We start from the raw sequence: 18,572 nt of genomic DNA, 5'->3' as shown, positions 1-18,572 counted from the left end.
CTTTTGTACATGGGGATGTGGGGGGAGGGGAGTATATTTTAGACATGGACATGAGCAAGTTCTGTGGAGTCCAAGAAAATGTTCAGGAATGAACAGTTTGATCAAAACTTGTTTACGGTAGTCATTGTGAAGAAAGGTATAAAAATATACTGAGACTGTATTTCAAAGGGTCTCATGTGAGTAATATTTGTATTCCATTAAGTAGGCAATAAACATCTTCTTAACCCTTTATTCTAAATGATTTCAAATGTACAGAAAAGTTGCAAGAATAATACAAAGAACTCCGGCACACCCTTTACCTAGTTCCACTGATTTTTAACATCTTGTCACATTTGCTTTCTCATTCTTAGACACTTTCTTTCTCTGTGTGTGTATGTGTGTGTATAAAATATTACGCCTTAAGGGGTGCCTGGGTAGCTTAGTCAGTTAAGCATCTGACTCTTAATTTTGGCTCAGGTCATGGTCTCAGGGTGGCGAGATCAAGCCCTGTGTCGGGCTGCATGCTGAGTGTGGAGTCTGCTTGAGATTCTCTCTCTCCCTCTCCCTCTGCCCCTCTCCCTAAGCTCTCTCTTTCTCTAAAAATATATATATTATATATTTATATATAATATATAAATATTATCCCTTAATACTTTAGTGTATATATCCTAAGGACAAAGATATCTTTTTTTTCTTTAAAGATTTTATTTATTTGACAGAGAAAGACACAGTAAGAGAGGGAACACAAGCAGGGGGAGTGGGAGAGGAAGAAGCAGGCTTCCCGCGGAGCAGGGAGCCCAATGTGGGGCTCGATTCCAGGACCCTGGGATCATGACCTGAGCCAAAGGCAGACACTTAACAACTGAACCACCCAGGCACCCCAAAGATATCTTTTATATAACCACACAACAATGATCAAATTTAGGGAATTAATTTTTCCTTTTGTAATTAATAAGTATTTTATGGAAACATAATAAAAGACTATGCAAATACCTTGTACATTATCAGTATAGAACATTTTAAAGCAGTGGATTGATCAGATCTGCATTTTAGAAAGAATCTGATGTTATTTTGTGGAAAGGTTTGGAATGGAGGCAAGACAGGAAGTGAAAAAACTGGGGATTCTGACAGGGTCCAAGTGAAAGTGAAATGCACTTAAATGGGAGTAGCAGAGTGGTGGAGAGGAGACAAAGGACTTGCTGTGGGGGATAAGAGAGATGATCCTAAGTTCTGCAAATGAGTAGTTAAGAAAGAAGGAAGTCAAAAGAAGAACTGGTTTTGTGAAGCTACTGAATTTTATTTTGGTGTGTTGAATTTTAGCTGTAATGACGTATTCAGGTGAAAATTCCAAGGGCGCAGCTGGAAGTGTCCTATTGGAGCTAGCGTACAATCTATGCTGCAAGAAGGTCATAAATAGTTGTGGCAGTAGATGTGCATGAAAACCTCAATGTGAGGATGGAGGGGGAGGAGAGGACTGAGAACACAATGTTGGTGATGTCTAGGATGAAGAGGAATCTTAGTTTCAAAGAGTGATTCTAGGAGCTTAATCAGAAGTCATGAGAGGGGTGGAGTGGGGTACAAATGAAGCTTACAGGAGATTAGGGGCTTGGCAGTTCAAAGGGTTGCAATGGTCTTGTTCAGTGACAGTGTAGGGGTACAAAACTTAGGAGTATAGAAATACATCAGCTAGGAACAATTTGAGAGTTTCCACACCTAGAAGTAAAGCAGAAGTGCCAAGTGATGACATTGTTGAAAGTGATACTGCTGCTTGTGAGTGGCTTGAAGCGGCCTGGAGATAAAAGACTATGATATAGTGTTTTTGTGTCACAGTTTCTGTAACTGGAGCAGTTGAAGTCATCAAGATTATTGGCAGGAGCTGGAGTGGAGAAGAAAAATGAATTACATGTTGAGTGCGTTAGAAGCTTTTTATGGTCAACTAGAGAAAGTAAAAGTTATCAAAACAGTAAATACAGGGAGTGGCTAACTGTTGCTTAGCAGTCTTAGAAATGTTAAAATATTTCAGTGACTATTGACCATGACATTTTATCTTAACAAGATTCAATTTTGTCATCTTTTATTTAGGATTAACCTATCTTTGGATCTGTTTACCAAAGAAGACTCTGAAGAGTTTAAAGATGGAACTTTAAATTGAATCATAATTATATGTTAATTTTGGTGTGTTTTGTTGGAAGTGGGACTTTCATAGTTGAATAGAAAAACTACCTTCATTATAAATTCATAATTGAATAGAAAACTACTTTCATAATAAATAAATTATGCATTTCCTTGCAAGTTAATACAGATTTTTGTTAAATATTATCATATGCACACAAGTGTTATGTAAGTCTTATTCAAATGTGAACTAATACTTATTCCATATCTTTTTAAATTAATCTTATACATAAAATTTAAAGTTTATGGTAAAATTTAAATTTAAATAGTAATATAATTGCAGGCATTTACAATTGCCAACTTTTCCCTTTTATTAATGAGTCTGCAACCACCACTTTATTCATCCTTCATTTAGATGTAAATGATTTAAATTAAACTCAGATTCCATTTAAATTGTTTTTGGCTTCCTTACTTTTTCTAAATTTCTCAATTGTTTTATCATAAAAATCTACAATTAACACAGTAATGATTATTTTGGGTGTTAAAACTAATGGTTATTTAAGCCATCTTTTCATTCTAAGGAAAATTAGAAAATTTGTGCAAATTCTAAATTGTAATATGGAGTATTTTAGGAAAATTTGGAGGCAAAGATCACAGGAAACATTCTTCTCCTTTCCAAGCCTCTAATTATTAGATACATTATTTTTTTCAGTAAATAAATGAGAGATATAGTACTCTGGAAATAATTTAGAAATGTTTCTCAGTAAAGTCCCATTATTTTCTACTCAGTATTAAGTAGTAATTAACTGTTGCCTAGACTATTTTTTTCTGCTTTTTGTTGATGCAGTCTCTCTCCCTAAATTGTTTCAAAGGCCTACGTAGACCTGAAAACTTAGGAGGAAAAGACAAAAAGAGGTTTGCCCATGAAAAAGCAAATAAATCAAAACAAAACAAAGAAACCCCACATGCATACTGAATTCTTTACCACAAAAATTGAATCCCATACATGGTAGACCTCTTTGGTTCTAGAGGCAGTACATTCCTCACCTAGAAATATTGACCAGGCCCTTATGTTAGGTGACACAGAAGGTTCCCAACTTTGAGTGGGACCCAGTGCAGGAAAGGGCTCTGCAGTAGGTCCAGCCTGGGGTATAAGCAGTCCTGCTGCTTGGGTCATATGATTTGGAAAGACCTTATGGTGTTGGAGATATCATTAGTGGGAAAAGATGTAATATGAAGCTTATGGAAAGCCAACCACAGACCGTAATGGAATTATAAATCAAGGCCATGCTGTCCACAGCACAAATTAAATGCCATTAGAGAAATGGTTTTGACATGTTTGGGGGCCCTGGTGGAGACAAATTGCTTGGTCATGAGACAAACAAACAAAATACTATCAGCGGACTGCCATAAAGGGAAAATAGCACATTTGGGAAGGAAGACTTCCCAGCAGGAGGTTCCTACGTGGGACCAGACAGCACAAGTAGGCTATGTGAGCAGGTAGTCCAATCCTCAGGTCACCCACATCAGTTATTCTAGCTCCCCTCCTCCTGCTTGTACTTATGGCCATATGAGCAGTCCCATATAATCAGATGAAAGAGGAGGAAAAGTCTGAGATTTGGTTTATGAATGGATTGGTTCACTTGTGGGTACAAACCAATAGAGATGGTAGCAATACTATGACCATGTTCCAGAGTGGCCCTGAAAGAAAATGGAAAGGCAAAAGGGTGGAGTTGCAAGCCACACACTTGGTCATCCACTTTGTGTGATAGGGGACTGTCTCAAGGTGAGAATCTTTGTGGATTCCTGGGCTGTAGCCAGTGGCCTGGCCATTTTATCTGGAGCCTGGTAAGAAAGATGAATATTGGAGACAAAAAGGTAAGGTATAGAGTAGAGGCATATGGATGGACATATGGGAAGGGACAAAGTGTGAAAAATTTTGTATCACATGCTAACCCTCATGAGAAGAGACACTGAACAACTAAGTAGACAGATTGGTGACAAGTTGATATTAACTACCTGTCATCATTGGCTACCCAGGAACTTGATTGTCTTTCTGTTTTTAATTTCTTTAATTTCAGTTATTTTTTTTTTCCTTATGCCTGCTTTGGGTTTGTTTGTTTATTTATTTATTTATTTGTAGATTCTTAAACTGGAGGCTTAGATTATTGATTTGAGAATCCTCTTTTCTAATGTATGCATTTAGTGTCATAATTTTTCCTCTTAGCACTGCTTTAACTGTGTCCCATGGATTTTGATATGTTGCATTTTTGTTTTTTATTTAATCATAAATTTGTCTATTCTTTCAGTTCTATCAGCTTTTTCTTCACATATTTTGTATATTATTTGGTGCACACATATTTAATTTTACTATGTATTCTTGGTAGATTGACCCTTTATCATATAATGTTCCTCTCTGTCTCTGGTAATTTTCTTTTCTCTTAAGTCTACTTGATAGGATCTTAATATAACTATTTCTGCTTTAATTAATACATCTTTTTCCACCCTTGACTTTCAATTTGCCTGTATCATTCATTACATTTGAAATGTTGCTTGTACACAGCATATAGATGGGTCATGTTTTTTAATCCACTCAGCGAATCTCTGTCTTTTAATTGATATACTTTTACCATTTATATTTAATGTAGTTCTTGATGTATGAGGGTTTAACTCTTCCATTTTATTTTATGTTTTCTGATTTTTCTTCATTTCTCGGTTCTCTTTTTCCTGACTTCCTGCTTCTTATGTGATCTCCATTGACACTTGAGTCAGTAATGGAAAGGGTGGTCAGGGAGTGTGGGAAGAAAGATAAGGCTCATTACTTGCCAATGGGGTTGAAAATTCTGGCTCCCTACTTGGCCTTTTCTGACATAATCTCATTGGGTTATGAAGGGGCACTTTGATTCAGGGGGAAGTTCAAAGTCTGGGGGCCCCACTAAGCCTTTGTTGCCATGGGTGTTTTTTGGTATCCAGTTTTTTCTGTGGTGTTTGGCTGGTGAAGAGAAGTTGTTAAAATTTTCTGTCTTTCTAAGCTATCCTTTTCCAGATGAATCAGGCTTTTATTGGGACTTTTTTGTTTGTGCCCATTGGCATTTCCAGGCTGCTGGCTTCCTCAGCTGCAAGTCTGGGGTATATATTTGAGACCATAAAACAAAACAAAACCCCAGCAACTCACCACTGTGTTGTTACTTGGGTCCTGAGGTCCTTAGCTGATTTGTCTTCTTCTTTACATATTTCAGTCTTCTGTTTGTTTTATATATAATATCCAAGATTTTTAGTTTTTAATACTTAGTGGGAGGAATAGGGAAAGTATATCTGTTTTATTGTCCTAGAAGCATAAGTCTCAATTGATATTCTACAAAGGAAATATACAAAGGCATTTCAGTGAAGAAAAGTAGTCATTTCAATAAACAGTGCTGAAACAATTGGATATCCATGTGCAAAAATATGAACCTCTACCTAAGCCTCACACCTTATATAAAAGAATAACTCAAAATAGATCATACATGTAAATGTAAAGTGTAAAACCATAAAATGTTTAGAAGAAGATATAGGAGAAAGTCTTAATGATACAAGATTAAGGAAAGAGTTCAAAGTGGATAAGTTTGATTTCATCAAATAAAAAAGTACATAAATATTTATAGCATCTTTATTTGTAATAGCCAAAAATTGAGAACAACTCAGATGTCCTTCAGGGGATGAATAATCAAACAAACTGTGGTCTCCATACCATGGCATACTACTCAGCAATAAGAAGAAGCAAACTATTGATACACACAAAAACCTGGATGAATCGTCACAGAATTGTGCTGAGTGAAAAAAGCCAATCACAAAATACGTATTCCATTTATGTAGCATTCTTGAAAGGGGAAAATTATAGAAATAAAGAAGAAATTAGTGGTTTCCAGGGTTGAAGGAGTGGGTGGGGCTTGAAAGAAGTGCATGAAGCTATAATAAGGTGAATTATATTGATTGATTATAAAACTTTAAGCAAGCCTTGCATTCCTGAAATAAACCCTGCCTGGTTGTGATGTAATATATATATTCTTTATGTATTATTGGAATTGATTTGCTATTATTCTGTTGACGATTTTTGCCTTTATATTCATGAAGGATATTGGTTTATAGTTTTATTGTAATTTTTGTCTGGTTTTAGTATCAAGGTAGTGATGTTCTCATGCAGTGTTATTATAAAGGTCAAATCGGGAACTTTATCATTAAGTAATGTCTTTCTGTATTCTTGGTAATATTCCTTGTTCTGAGGTCTATTTTGATATTAGCATATGTATGTCAGTCTTCTTTTGATTAGCACTTGCATGGTATATCCTTTTCCATCCTATTAGTTTTAATAGGTCTGTGTTTATATTCAAGGTCTATTTCTTATAGAAAGCCTATAGTTTTTAAAATCTGATTTGGCAAGTTTTGTCCCATTTGGGCCTCTCCAAAATAGTAAGAGTCTGTAGCAATGTGAAAGTCATGGTCTTTTATAGACTACTCACACAAATGATATTACATTACTTTTGTCAAATTATATTTTGACACATTAGTTTGAAGCATGTCACCAGTTTCCTCCCATATTCAAGGGGAAGCAATTACATGAAGAAGTGATTACAGAAGAGGAGATCATTAAGGGCCATCTTAGAAGTCTGCCTACCACAGCTTATTCTGTATTACCTCTTTTAAAAAATTTTAGTGGTTAAAATGTGTATACTACCTAAAGCAATCTACACATTTAATACAATCCCTATCAAAATACTAACAGAATTTTTCACAGAGCTAGAACAAACAATCTTAAAATTTGTATGGAACCACAAAAGACCCCAAATAGCCAAAACATCATGAAAAAGCAAAGCAAAGCTGGAGGCATCACAATTCTGGACTTCAAGCTATAATGCAAAGCTATAGTCATCAAAACAGTATGGTACAGGCACAAAAACACAGATCCGTGGACACATAGATCAATGGAACAGTATAGAAAACCCAGAAATGGACCCATAACTATATGGTTAACTAATCTTCAACAAAGCAAGGAAGAATATCCAATGGGGAAAAGACAGTCTCTTCAACAAATAGTGTTGGAAAATATGGACAGCCACATGCAGAAGAATGAAACTGGAACACTTTTTTATACCATACACAAAAATAAATTCGAAGTGGATGAAAGACCTGAGTGTGAGAAAGGGAACCATCAAAATCCTAGAGGAGAACACAGGCAGTAACCTCTTTGACCTTGGCCACAGCAACTTCTGGCTAGACACCTCTCCAAAGGTAAGGGAAACAAAGGCAAAAATGAGTTATTGGGACTTCATCAAGATAAAAAGCTTTTGCAAAGCAAAGGAAACAGTTGACAAAACTAAAAGACAACTACCAAATGGAAGAAGATATTTGCAAATGACATATCTGATAAAGGGTTAGTATCTAAAATCTAAAGGACTTATCAAACTCAAGACACAAAAAGCAAATAATCCAGTTAAGAAATGGGCAGAAGACGTGAATAGACATTTTCCCAAAGAAGATAGCCAGATGGCTAACAGACACACGTAGAGATGCTCAACATCATTCATCATCAGGGAAATACAAATTGAAACCATGGTGAGATACCACCTCACATCTTTCAGAATTACTAAAATTAGCAATACAAGAAATGACACATGTTGGCAAGGGTGTGGAGAAAGGGGAACCCTCTTGCACTGCTGGTGGGAATGCAAACTGGTCCAGCCACTCTGGAAAACAGTATGGAGGTTCCTCAAAAAGTTAAAAATAGAACTACCCTATGATCCAGTAATTGCATTACTAGGTATTTACCCAAAGAAAACCAAAATACAGACTTGAAGGGGTACACCCCACCAATGTTTATAACCATTAACAATACTCAAACTATGGAAAGAGCTGAAATGTCCATCAACTGATGAATAGATAAAGAATACACATACACACAGACACACCCCCCCACACACACATGGACACTGAAATATTACAGAGCCATCAAAAAGAATGAAATCTTGCCATTGCAATGATGCAAATAGAGCTAGAGTGTATTATGCTAAGTGAAATAAGTCAGTCAGAGAAGGACAAATACCACATTATTTCAGTCCTATTTGGAATTTAAGAAATAAAACAGGTGACATATGGAAGGGGGAAAAGGGGGGGGGACAAAATATAAGAGACTCAACAATAGAGAATAAATTGAGGGTAGATGGAGGAAGAAGGGTGGAGGATGGGCTAGATGGGTGGTGGGTATTAAGGAGGGAACTTATTGTGATGAGCACTGGGTGTTGTATGTAAGTAATGAACCACTGAATTGTAGTCCTGAAATGAATATTGCACTGTACGTTAACTAGAATTTAAATAAAAATTTGAAAAAAAATAGTGATCTCTTTCAGGTTTTCAGTATACATCTTAAATTATTTGGTTTACCTTCAAATAATCTTTTAGAGCAATTAAAAATAATTTAAAAATGAATTATATATTTACCTTCATTTATGCCATATCTAGTAATCTTCATTTATTTGTGTAGATTCAAGTTTCTGCTATCATCCTGATTGGAGAACTTCCTTTAGCATTTCTTGCAGTGCATGTCTGCTGGTAATGATTACTCTTATTTTTGTATCTCTGGAAAAAAAAAATCTTTATTTTGTTTTCATTTTTGGAGGGTTTTTTCCATGTAGAACTCTGGGTTACTTTTCCTTTTTAAGAATATTAAGGATGGGGTGCCTGGGTGGCTCAGTCATTAAGCATCTGCCTTCGGCTCAGGTCATGATTCCGGGATCCTGGGATCGAGCCCTGCATCGGGCTCCCTGCTCGGCGGGAGGCCTGCTTCTCCCTCTCCCTCTCCCCCTACTTGTGTTCCCTCTCTCGCTGTCTCTCTCTCTGTCAAATAAATAAATAAAATCTTAAAAAAAAAAAAAAAAAGGAATGTTAAGGATGACACTCTATTGTCTTCTAGCTTGCATAGTTTCCGATGAGAAGTCTGTTGTTATTTCTGTCTTTGTTCCTTTGTATGTAAAGTTTCTTTGGTCTCTGGATGCCTTTAGGAGTTTCCCTGTTTTTGTTCTTCAGCAGTTTGAGTATGACGTGTCTAAATTGTTTCAGTTTGTTTGTTTTTGTTTTTATCCCTGGTGTCTCTTGAACTTTTTGGATGTTTAGTTTGGTGTCTTATATTACTTTTGGAAAAATTGCCATTATCTGTTCAAATATTTCGTCCATTTCATGTTTTCTTTCTTCTCCTTTTGGTATTCCAGTTACACATATTTTAGACATTTCATATTGTCCTACAGCTTGTGAATGTTATTCTATTTTTTCCACTCTTCTGTATCTTTATCTTTCAGTTTGGGCAATTTTTATTGATTTATCTTCAAGTTCATTAATTCTTTCCACCACTGTTTCAAGTTTACCGATGAACCTTCAGAGGATATTCTTCATCTCTGTTTACTAGCATTAACATTTTTGTATTCTAGCATTTTTTTGTTCCTAATATTTTCACTTGATTCTTTCTTATACTTTTAATTTTCCTGATGAAATTTCTCATCTGGTCATGCATATTGTCAATCTTTTCCACTAGAGATAGGGAAGAAAGATATGAACAGAACTTTGAGCCTTCCCTTTAGTGCTGTTATTTTCCTATCCAAGTTCTACACCATAAAGGAGGCTTTCTCTAGCCTTTTGCTCTGTCCACAGTCTTTCTTGTGAGCACCTGGTAAAATATGTGGAGAAGACCTGTGAATGGGTGAAAATTCTCATGTCTGTTTATCCTGGGGATTCCATACTCTCATACTGCCTCTAATTCAGCTTTTAGCCATCCATTTAAATTTTAGTTATTCTTAGCAACTGTACAGTGTCTGACATCTATCCCAGGTAAGCAAGTGTTGGCATGCGTGTCTTTCTTTAGCTTCCAATAAGTTGGTTGCATTGGACCCTCAGCATTCTGATGAGTTAAAGAAAAATTGTGATTTTTTCAGATATTCAGCTCTTTTTTTTATTAGGATGGGAATGATGCTGACTGACATGAGCCAACTAACATTTAACAGAAGCTGAATCCAGAAATTTGGGCCATTGACTATTTCTTGACTATATTTAATTTCATGTCATCATGAAATTTTGATCACCATGTCTCTCCCCTGTCAAATTTATGGATCTCAAGGATAGAGATTTCATTAATGATTAATCTTTGATTCATGACATTCTCATTGATCAGTGCATGGTCTGCTTTTATTTAGTTATTTTAAATAATACAATAAGAAACTGTGAACCTACCCCCACAACAATATCTTGAGAATAAGTTATATCTAGTCACATTGTTCAATACCTTCAACCCATCCTCCCTGCCTTTCCTGTTCAAGATAACCATCCTATTGATCCTATGCATATGATTCCTTTACTTTCTTTTTTATGTAGTTTTATTATAATCATATGTCCCCTAAAACTTGCATTATAAACCTAGGTGTTTAATTTTCTAATGAGGACATGCTGCATATAATATTTTTGGACTTTTAATATTACATTAATATTACTTTTTAACATTACATTGCTAACATTCATGCATATTGTTGACTTTCATTGTGGTTTGTTTTATTCTGTACTTTTTAAAAGTTAAGTGTGGGAAAATATCCACATTTCTGGGAATAACACAACTTGAGCCTAGATTTTCCTACTTTTTCTTATTATAAACACATTGTCTGCTTGCTTAATTTTATTGATGATAAATGATAATCCTAAATGAGTTCTCTGGTTTCTATGCTTTCAGAAATCTGATTGTGTATAGAAATACTTTATATTCCTAGAAAAGTTACAGAATGAAATCAAATTAATCTGTAGACTCCTACTTCAAGGACCTGACTTTCTGTTTCAGAAATATCCTCATTTACCTTATTCTATACTTTCTAAGAATCTGAGTATGAGGGAGATTTTTTTATATTTCTGGAAGTGCTCCAGTAGAATCTCAAATGGCTCCATTTAAATGTCCGTTGTCATGTTGGCCTTTTTGTGACCCTAATGTGTCCTCATAGGACCCTATTATTGCAGGAATCTGGTGAAGTTTAGATACATTTTTCAAACAACCTGAAATAACCTAGTTGATTTTGGGTGACTATTAGTCCCAATATTTTAGTATACATGTTATGTAATTTTTTGTTTTCATTTTAAACAATCACCCCAAAATGGGATCTTCTGGATGTCAAGAGACAGAGACCAGCTGAAAACTGAAATTGTCAGAACAAAAAGGAGTGCCATGTAGTTAGCAAATGTGTACTACCCACTCCTGCCTGAAGGTGGGAGTCTTCAATTATATAACAGCCCAGGGCAGAGGTTGTGGAGGAGCAGTGACATCTAGTCAAAAGTCTCCTGCCTTTGTGAGTCAGGTTCTAGTGGGACATTCATTAATTCACTCAGTACTTATTTATGTAATAGTTATTGAGTACCTATGTTCTAGATTCTGTTCCAGGCCTTGGGGGAATGGAAGTGAACAAAACATGCAAAAATCTGTCCTCAGGGTAAGACAGATAATAAACAAAATAAATAAATGTTAAAAAATACTATGGAGAAAAATAAAGGAGATGAAGCTGTATCAAGGGATGCAGTAATAAGTAGGGAGGTGAAGTGAAGGCCTCACATAGAAGGTAATATTTAATTAAAAACCTGAAGTAAGGAAGCTAGACATGTAGATATATGAGGAAAGACCATAAGAACATCCTGCATAGAGGTCAATATCTGAAGGCTGAAGAACCGGGGGGGGGGGGGGGGGGGGGCGGTAGATAAAAGAGGTCCAGGTGAGTGAGTGAGAGTGGTAGGAGATGAGGTGAGAGGGTAACAGAGACCAGATTACATTGTGCCACTTTGAGCATTTTCCTTTTCTTCAGAGTTAGATGAAAAACTACTGAATAGTTTTGAGCAGAGGACTGACATGAGCCAACTAACATTTAACAGAACTACCTTGGCAACTGTTTTAAGCATTGATTGAGAGGAAGCAGGGCCTACTTACCTTATATGAGTCAGTGAGGGATGACTTTTCCTCAGTTCTTTAATATAAACATTAAAAAGTCAAGCAAGTAGAACTCTACAAAAAGGAAATTTTCATGGGAAATTTTCAAATACTGTAAGTTTTCATTCCTTGGCAGAGATATATAGTCCATATATTTTTTTTAAAGATTTTATTTATTTATTTATTTGACAGAGACACAGCGAGAGACAGAACACAAGCAGGGGGAGTGGGAGAGGGAGAAGCAGGCTTTCTGCTGAGCAGAGAGCCCGATATGGGGCTCGATCCCAGGACCTTGAGATCACGACCTGAGCTGATGGCAGATGCTTAATGACTGAGCCACCCACGTGCCCTATAGTCCATATTTTGAGAAGGCCACTCACATCCTTGTTGCACTTTAAGAACAACAGGTATATTGGACAGCCACATGCAGAAGAATGAGACTGGACCATTTTCTCCCACCATACACAAAAATAAACTCAAAATGGATGAAAGACCTAAACGTGAGGCAGGAATCCATCAAAATCTTAGAGGAGAACACAGGCAGCAACCTCTTTGACCTCGACCACAGCAACTTCTGGCTAGACATGTCTGCAAAGGCAAGGGAAACAAAGGCAAAAATGAACTGTTGGGACTTCATCAAGATAAAAAGCTTTTGCACAACAAAGGAAACAGTCAACAAAACCAAAAGACAACCTACAGAATGGGAGAAGATATTTGCAAATGTTTTATCCGATAAAGGGTTAGTATCCAAAATCTATAAAGAACTTATCAAACTCAACACCCAAAGAACAAATAATCCAATCAATAAATGGGCAGAAGACATGAACAGACATTTCTTTTTTTTTTTTTTTAAAGATTTTATTTATTTGAGAGAGAATGAGAGAGAGCACATGAGAGGGGTTAGGGTCAGAGGGAGAAGCAAACTCCCCGCTGAGCAGGGAGCCCGATGTGGGACTCGATCCAAGGACTCCAGGATCATGACCTGAGCCAAAGGCAGTCGCTTAACCATCTGAGCCACCCAGGCGCCCCTGAACAGATATTTCTCCAAAGAAGACATACAAATGGGCAACAGACACATGAAAAATGCTCCCCGTCACTTGGCATCAGGCAAATACAAATCAAAACCACAATGAAATATCACCTCACATCAGTCAGAATGGTTAAAATTAACAAGTCAGGAAACGACAAATGTTGGCAAGGATGCAGAGAAAGGGGAACCTTCTTACACTGCTGGTGGGAATGCAAGCTGGTGCAGCCACTCTGGAAAACAGTATGGAGGATCCTCAAAAAGTTAAAAATAGAGCTACCCTACGACCCAGCAATTGCACTGCTAGGCATTTACCCCGAAGATACAAATGTAGTGATCTAAAGGAGCACCTGTACCCCAATGCTTATAGTAGCAATGTTTACAATAGCCAAACTACGGGAAGAGCCAAGATGTCCACTGACACATGAATGGATAAAGAAGATACGGTATATATATACAATGGAATACTCCTTGGCCATCAAAGAATATGAAATCTTGCCATTTTCAATGACGTGGATGAAGCTAGAGGGTATTATGCAAAATGAAATAAGTCAATCAGAGAAAGACAATCATGATTTCACTCATATGTGGAATTTAAGAAACAAAGCAGAGGAGCATAGAGGAAGGGAGGGAAAAATAAAACAAGATGAAATCAGAGAGGGAGACAAACCATAATAGACTCTTAACCATAAGAAACAAACTGAAGGTTGCTGGAGGGGAGGGGGTGGGGAGATGGAGTAACTGGGTGATGGTCATTAAGGAGGACACGTATTGTAATGAGCACTGGGTGTTATATACAATTGATGAATCATAGAACTGTACCTCTGAAACTAATAGTACACTATGTGTTAATTAATTGAATGTGAATTAAATTAAAAAATAAAGCAAAAAAGACATTGCATAAATAATAAAAGTAAGAGCTAACATTAAAAAAAACAAAGAAAAGAACAACAGGTATATAAAAAATGCTAAACATCACTAATCATCAGGGAAATGCAAATAAAAACCACAATGAGATATCACTTCACATCTGTTACAATAGCTAAAATAAAGAAGATAAAAGATAACAAGTGTCGGTGAGCATATGGAGGAAAAAGAACCCTTGTACACTATTGGTGGGAATGTAAATTGGTATAGCCATTATGGAAAACAGTATGGAGGTTCCTCAAAAAATTAAAAATGGAACTACCATATGATCCAGCAATCCCACTTCTAGGTATATGTCCAAAGGAAATGAAATCAGTGTCTCTAAGAGATATATGCCCTCCCCCGATCACTGCAGCATTATTCACTATAGCCAAGTTATAGAATCAACCTGTGTCCATCAATGGATGAATGGATAAGAAAATGTGATATATATGTGTGTGTGTGTGTATGTATGTGTATATATATATATACAGTTAATGTTATATATATAATGTGTATATATATATATATACACAGTTAATGTTGAACAACATGGGTTTGAACTGCATAGGTCCACTTACACAGTTTTTTAAATTAATACATGATAGTACTATAAATGTATTTTCTCTTATGATTTTCCTAAAATTTTCTTTTTTCTAGCTTACTTTATTGTGAGAATACAGTATATAATACACATAGCATATAAAATACGTGTTAATTGACTGTTTATGTTACCAGTAAGGCTTCTGGTAAATAGTAGATTATTAGTACAGTAGTTCAGTTTTGGGGGATTTGAAATTATACATAGATTTTTGACTGCTTGGGGGATCAGTGCCCTTAATCCCTGTATTGTCCAAGGGTCAGCTGTATGTATGTATACACATACATGGAATATTATTCAGTCTTAAGAAGGAAATCCTGTCATTTATAGCAACATGATTGAACCTGGAGGATATTATGCTAAGTAATTAAGCTGGGCACAGAAAAACATACTGCCTGATCTCATTTATATGTGAAATCTAAAGGAGTTGAACTCATAGAAGCAGAGAGTATAATGATGGTGTACAGGGGCAGAGGAGTGGGGGAAATGGAGAGATGCTGGTCAAAGGATACAAAGTTTGCAAAATGATGCAGTTTGCAGTTACACAAAATGTATGTTCTGGAAATCTAATGTACAGCATGGTGATTATAGTTAATAATACTGTACTGTATATTTGAAATTTGCTGAGTAGACTTTTTTTTTTTTAAAGATTTTATTTATTTATTTGAGAGAGAGAATGAGTGGAGGGGAGGGGCAGAAGGAGAGGGAGAAGCAGGCTCCCTGCTGAGGGGCTTGATCCCAGGATCCTGGGATCATGACCTGAGCCAAAGGCAGATGCTTAATTGACTGAGCTATGCAGGCACCCTGAGAATAGATCTTAAATGTCTTCACCACACATAGAAAAAAGTGGTAACTATATGAGGTGATGGATGTGTTAGTTAGTTTGATGGTGGTGATCATTTCACAGTGTATACCCATATTAACACATTGTACACCTTAAATATTTACAATGCTTATTAATTATATTTCAATAAGGTTGGAAGCAAAATAACAATAGATGTTTACAGCCTGTTAATACTTTCTGGTGTGTCAGAGAGGAATAAAAGGAATTTTCCACGAGGTGTTTGTAATATCCAGTAAACTTATACTCAACTATTTGATTTTACCATATTGGCTTACTTGTCTCTTATAAATTACTGTTTTTTAAAAAAAACTTGTTTTTTTAGAACTCAGTAGACTTTTTCTCTAGCAGAAAATTATTCATTTTTCCTCATTGATTTAAAAATAAATAATGTTTTGGGGGAGATGAGCAAAGAAGTGTTAAGAAAAGAATGAAAATCAGCCAAAAAATCATGCAGAAAAAAACCTATAAAAATTTTTATGTTTTTCAGTCTTTTTTATTGAAATATAATTTGACATACAACATTGTGTAAATTTAAGGTATACAACATGTTAATTTGATACATTTATATATTGTAATATGATTGCCATTGTAGCAATAATTAGCACTTCTGTCACATTTCATAATTATTCTTTTTTTTATTTTTATTTTTTTATTTTTTTAATTTTTTTTAAAGATTTTATTTATTTATCTGAGAGAGAATGGGAGACAGAAAGCATGAGAGGGAGAGGATCAGAGGGAGAAGCAGACTCCCCGCCGAGCAGGGAGCCTGATGCGGGACTCAATCCCGGGACTCCAGGATCATGACCTGAGCCGAAGGCAGTTGCTTAACCAACTGAGCCACCCAGGCGCCCTCTTTTTTTTTTTTATTTTTAGTTTTGGGGGTCAAAGGGAGAGGGACAGAGAGAATCTTTTTTTTTTTAAGATTTTATTTATTTCAGAGAGAGAGAGAGAGAGAGCACAAGCAGGGGGAGGGGCAGGGGGAGAGGGACAAGCAGACACCCCCCACTGGGGAGCCTGAAGCGGAGCTCAATTCCAGGACCCAGAGATCACAACCTAAGCTGAAGTCAGACGCTTAACCGACTGAGCCACCCAAGTGCCCTAAAAGAGAATCTTAAGCAGGCTCTGTGCCCAGCACAGAATTCCACATGGGGCTTGATCTCACAACCCTGAGATCATGACCTGAGCTGAAATCAAGAGTCAGATACTTTAACTGATGGAGCCACCCAGATGCCTCCATTGTTTTTCTTTCATAGTTCATATTCAGTCTCTATATTTTCACATAATCAAAATCATAATGTCCCTATAATTTTGATTCCTCTTTTTATTCAACATCATAAACATTTCCCATGTTACCTAAAATTCTATGACATCATTTTTAATGACTGCATAATATTTCACCATATACCGTGAACTAAAATTTACCCATCTACCCCCCTGGTTGTTGATCTTTTGGTTGAAAGAACACAATCTCTCATTAAACCATAATTACACAAATAATCATATAATTTTTAAGAATGATAGGTATTTCAACGTAAAAAAACATAGATAGGTATTTCAACATAGAAAAACAGAATGATAGGTATTTCAACATAGAAAAACATAGATAGGTATTTCAACATAGAAAAACTTTAAAAATTTTTTAAGAATGATAGGTATTTCAACATAGAAAAACTCCTCCTAAGGTAGTACAAGGGAGTCAAATATAGCCTGGGTCTCAGGGGAGACTTCTTTGACAAAGTAATATTTAAGTGACTCTGAAGAATAATATAAGAAATTAATTATAGGAATAGGAAAGAGCATTCCCTGAAGAGGGAGTCATTGAAGAAACATCATATGAAAAGTCTCTGGGTTGGGAAGGAGTGTGTTTGGGAGGTCAGGGAAGCTGGAGCATAGCTGTAAGGGGAAAGGTGGCAGGAGGTGAAGCTTGTGAAATAGGCAGGGAAGAAACCATAAAGAGCCTTTCAGATTAAGTTTGAGATTTTGGTCTTTATCTTTAAAAAGAAGGAGGAGGAGGAGAGGGAGAAGAAGAAGGAGAAGCAGAAAAGCTTCTGAGGAATTCTAAGCAAGGAAATAAAATTACTAGACTTTTCATTTCACAGAACTTGCTTGGACTATGGTTAAAGAATAGATTGGTGGGGAGGAAAATACAGTAGTGAGGAGACTTGTTAGATGGGGAGACAGAGTGGACTCAGGAGTCATGGAGAGAGAAGGGTGGGTTGATGTGAGAGATATTTGGGAGGGAGAATGATCAGGACTTGGTGATTAGATATAGGAGTGAGGAATAAGATGTCAAGAATTCCTCTCAGTTTTCTGGTTGTATAATGGATGGATGATAGCACAATTCACCAAGAGGCAAAGCAGGAGGAGGAGGTGCACGTTTGAGGTGAGAGATCAGGAATTGGACATGTTGAGATTCAAGTGCCCTTGAACCATTGGAATGGATATGTCAGGGAAACAGTTGTATTTATGGGTCTGGAATCCAGAAGAAATCTGTGCTTGAAATATAAATTTAGGAGTTATTGATATATGAATGGTATTTGAAGTCACAGGGTGTGACTGTCAAGTGAGGGAGCATGAGAACAGCCTAGGATAGAGCCTGTGATGGGTGCTGAGCTGCCCAGTTAAATCCCCCTACAGGACTGAAAGTCTTTTGTCCCTTAGGTGATGGCTGACAGCCTTAGCTATTAGCTCTCTCCAGGAATTGCCCTTGGTTGAAGAGATCCACTCTTGCCCTCTTGGAGAAGGGTGTCCACCTGCAACTGAATTCAGGACAACTAAGAAAGGTCATCCCGGCTTCACAGGTACTTGTGAGATTGTCTAAGGGCTTTGTTGAGATTGTATCACAGTTCAAGTTCTCCTTCTGGTCAATCCTGCTTCCTCCCCTTCCTTTCTTCATCCTGAGCATTCCTTAATAAGTTTCCTGCATTCAAAGCTCTCAGAATCTGCTTTTGGGGAAACCTGTTCTACAACCAAAACTTTCCACTCAGTTGTGACTCATTTTACAAAATAGACTGGGAAACCTTTTGTTGGAAAAGACAGATGAATGGATCATTTAACAGGAAAAAGTCCCCTGGAATGCATTTTAAAGACATATACTTCTAGGCAAAATTTAAAACTTTTTAAAAAA

At 36.5% G+C, this 18,572-nt stretch overlaps 2 protein-coding genes across 4 annotated transcripts in view; both read left to right on the top strand.

The window, feature by feature from the left end:
* CPEB4 (cytoplasmic polyadenylation element binding protein 4) overlaps positions 1-12,386 on the top strand; it is a 106,013-nt gene extending 93,627 nt beyond the window's left edge. Inside the window, exon 10 of the mRNA XM_064596550.1 lies at positions 12,260-12,386. The gene's annotated coding sequence lies outside the window, so the exon portion shown is untranslated. The remainder of the gene's footprint in view (positions 1-12,259) is intronic.
* Positions 1-18,572, top strand: part of NSG2 (neuronal vesicle trafficking associated 2) — a 117,050-nt gene that overhangs the window by 34,961 nt on the left and 63,517 nt on the right. The window contains exons 1-2 of one of the 3 annotated variants that reach the window (XM_064596554.1): positions 12,674-12,806; positions 18,107-18,246. The exons of 1 other annotated variant lie outside the window; for it this stretch is intronic. Coding sequence is in view for 1 of the 2 variants with exons in the window: in XM_064596553.1 (XP_064452623.1) it covers positions 12,502-12,806 (305 nt within the window). In the remaining variant the exon portion in view is untranslated. Of the gene's footprint in view, positions 1-12,501; positions 12,807-18,106; positions 18,247-18,572 lie in introns of those variants that run through there. One more of the 3 variants, XM_064596553.1, reaches the window with a different exon arrangement.

Source organism: Mirounga angustirostris, unplaced genomic scaffold, assembly GCF_029215605.1.
Source record: "Mirounga angustirostris isolate CCGP_5_RB_7025 unplaced genomic scaffold, mMirAng1.0.hap1 SCAF_7, whole genome shotgun sequence".
In the NCBI taxonomy this organism is placed as follows: domain Eukaryota; kingdom Metazoa; phylum Chordata; class Mammalia; order Carnivora; family Phocidae; genus Mirounga; species Mirounga angustirostris.
Note: the sequence above shows the minus strand (reverse complement) of the source record. Positions and strands in the feature narration are given on the sequence as shown.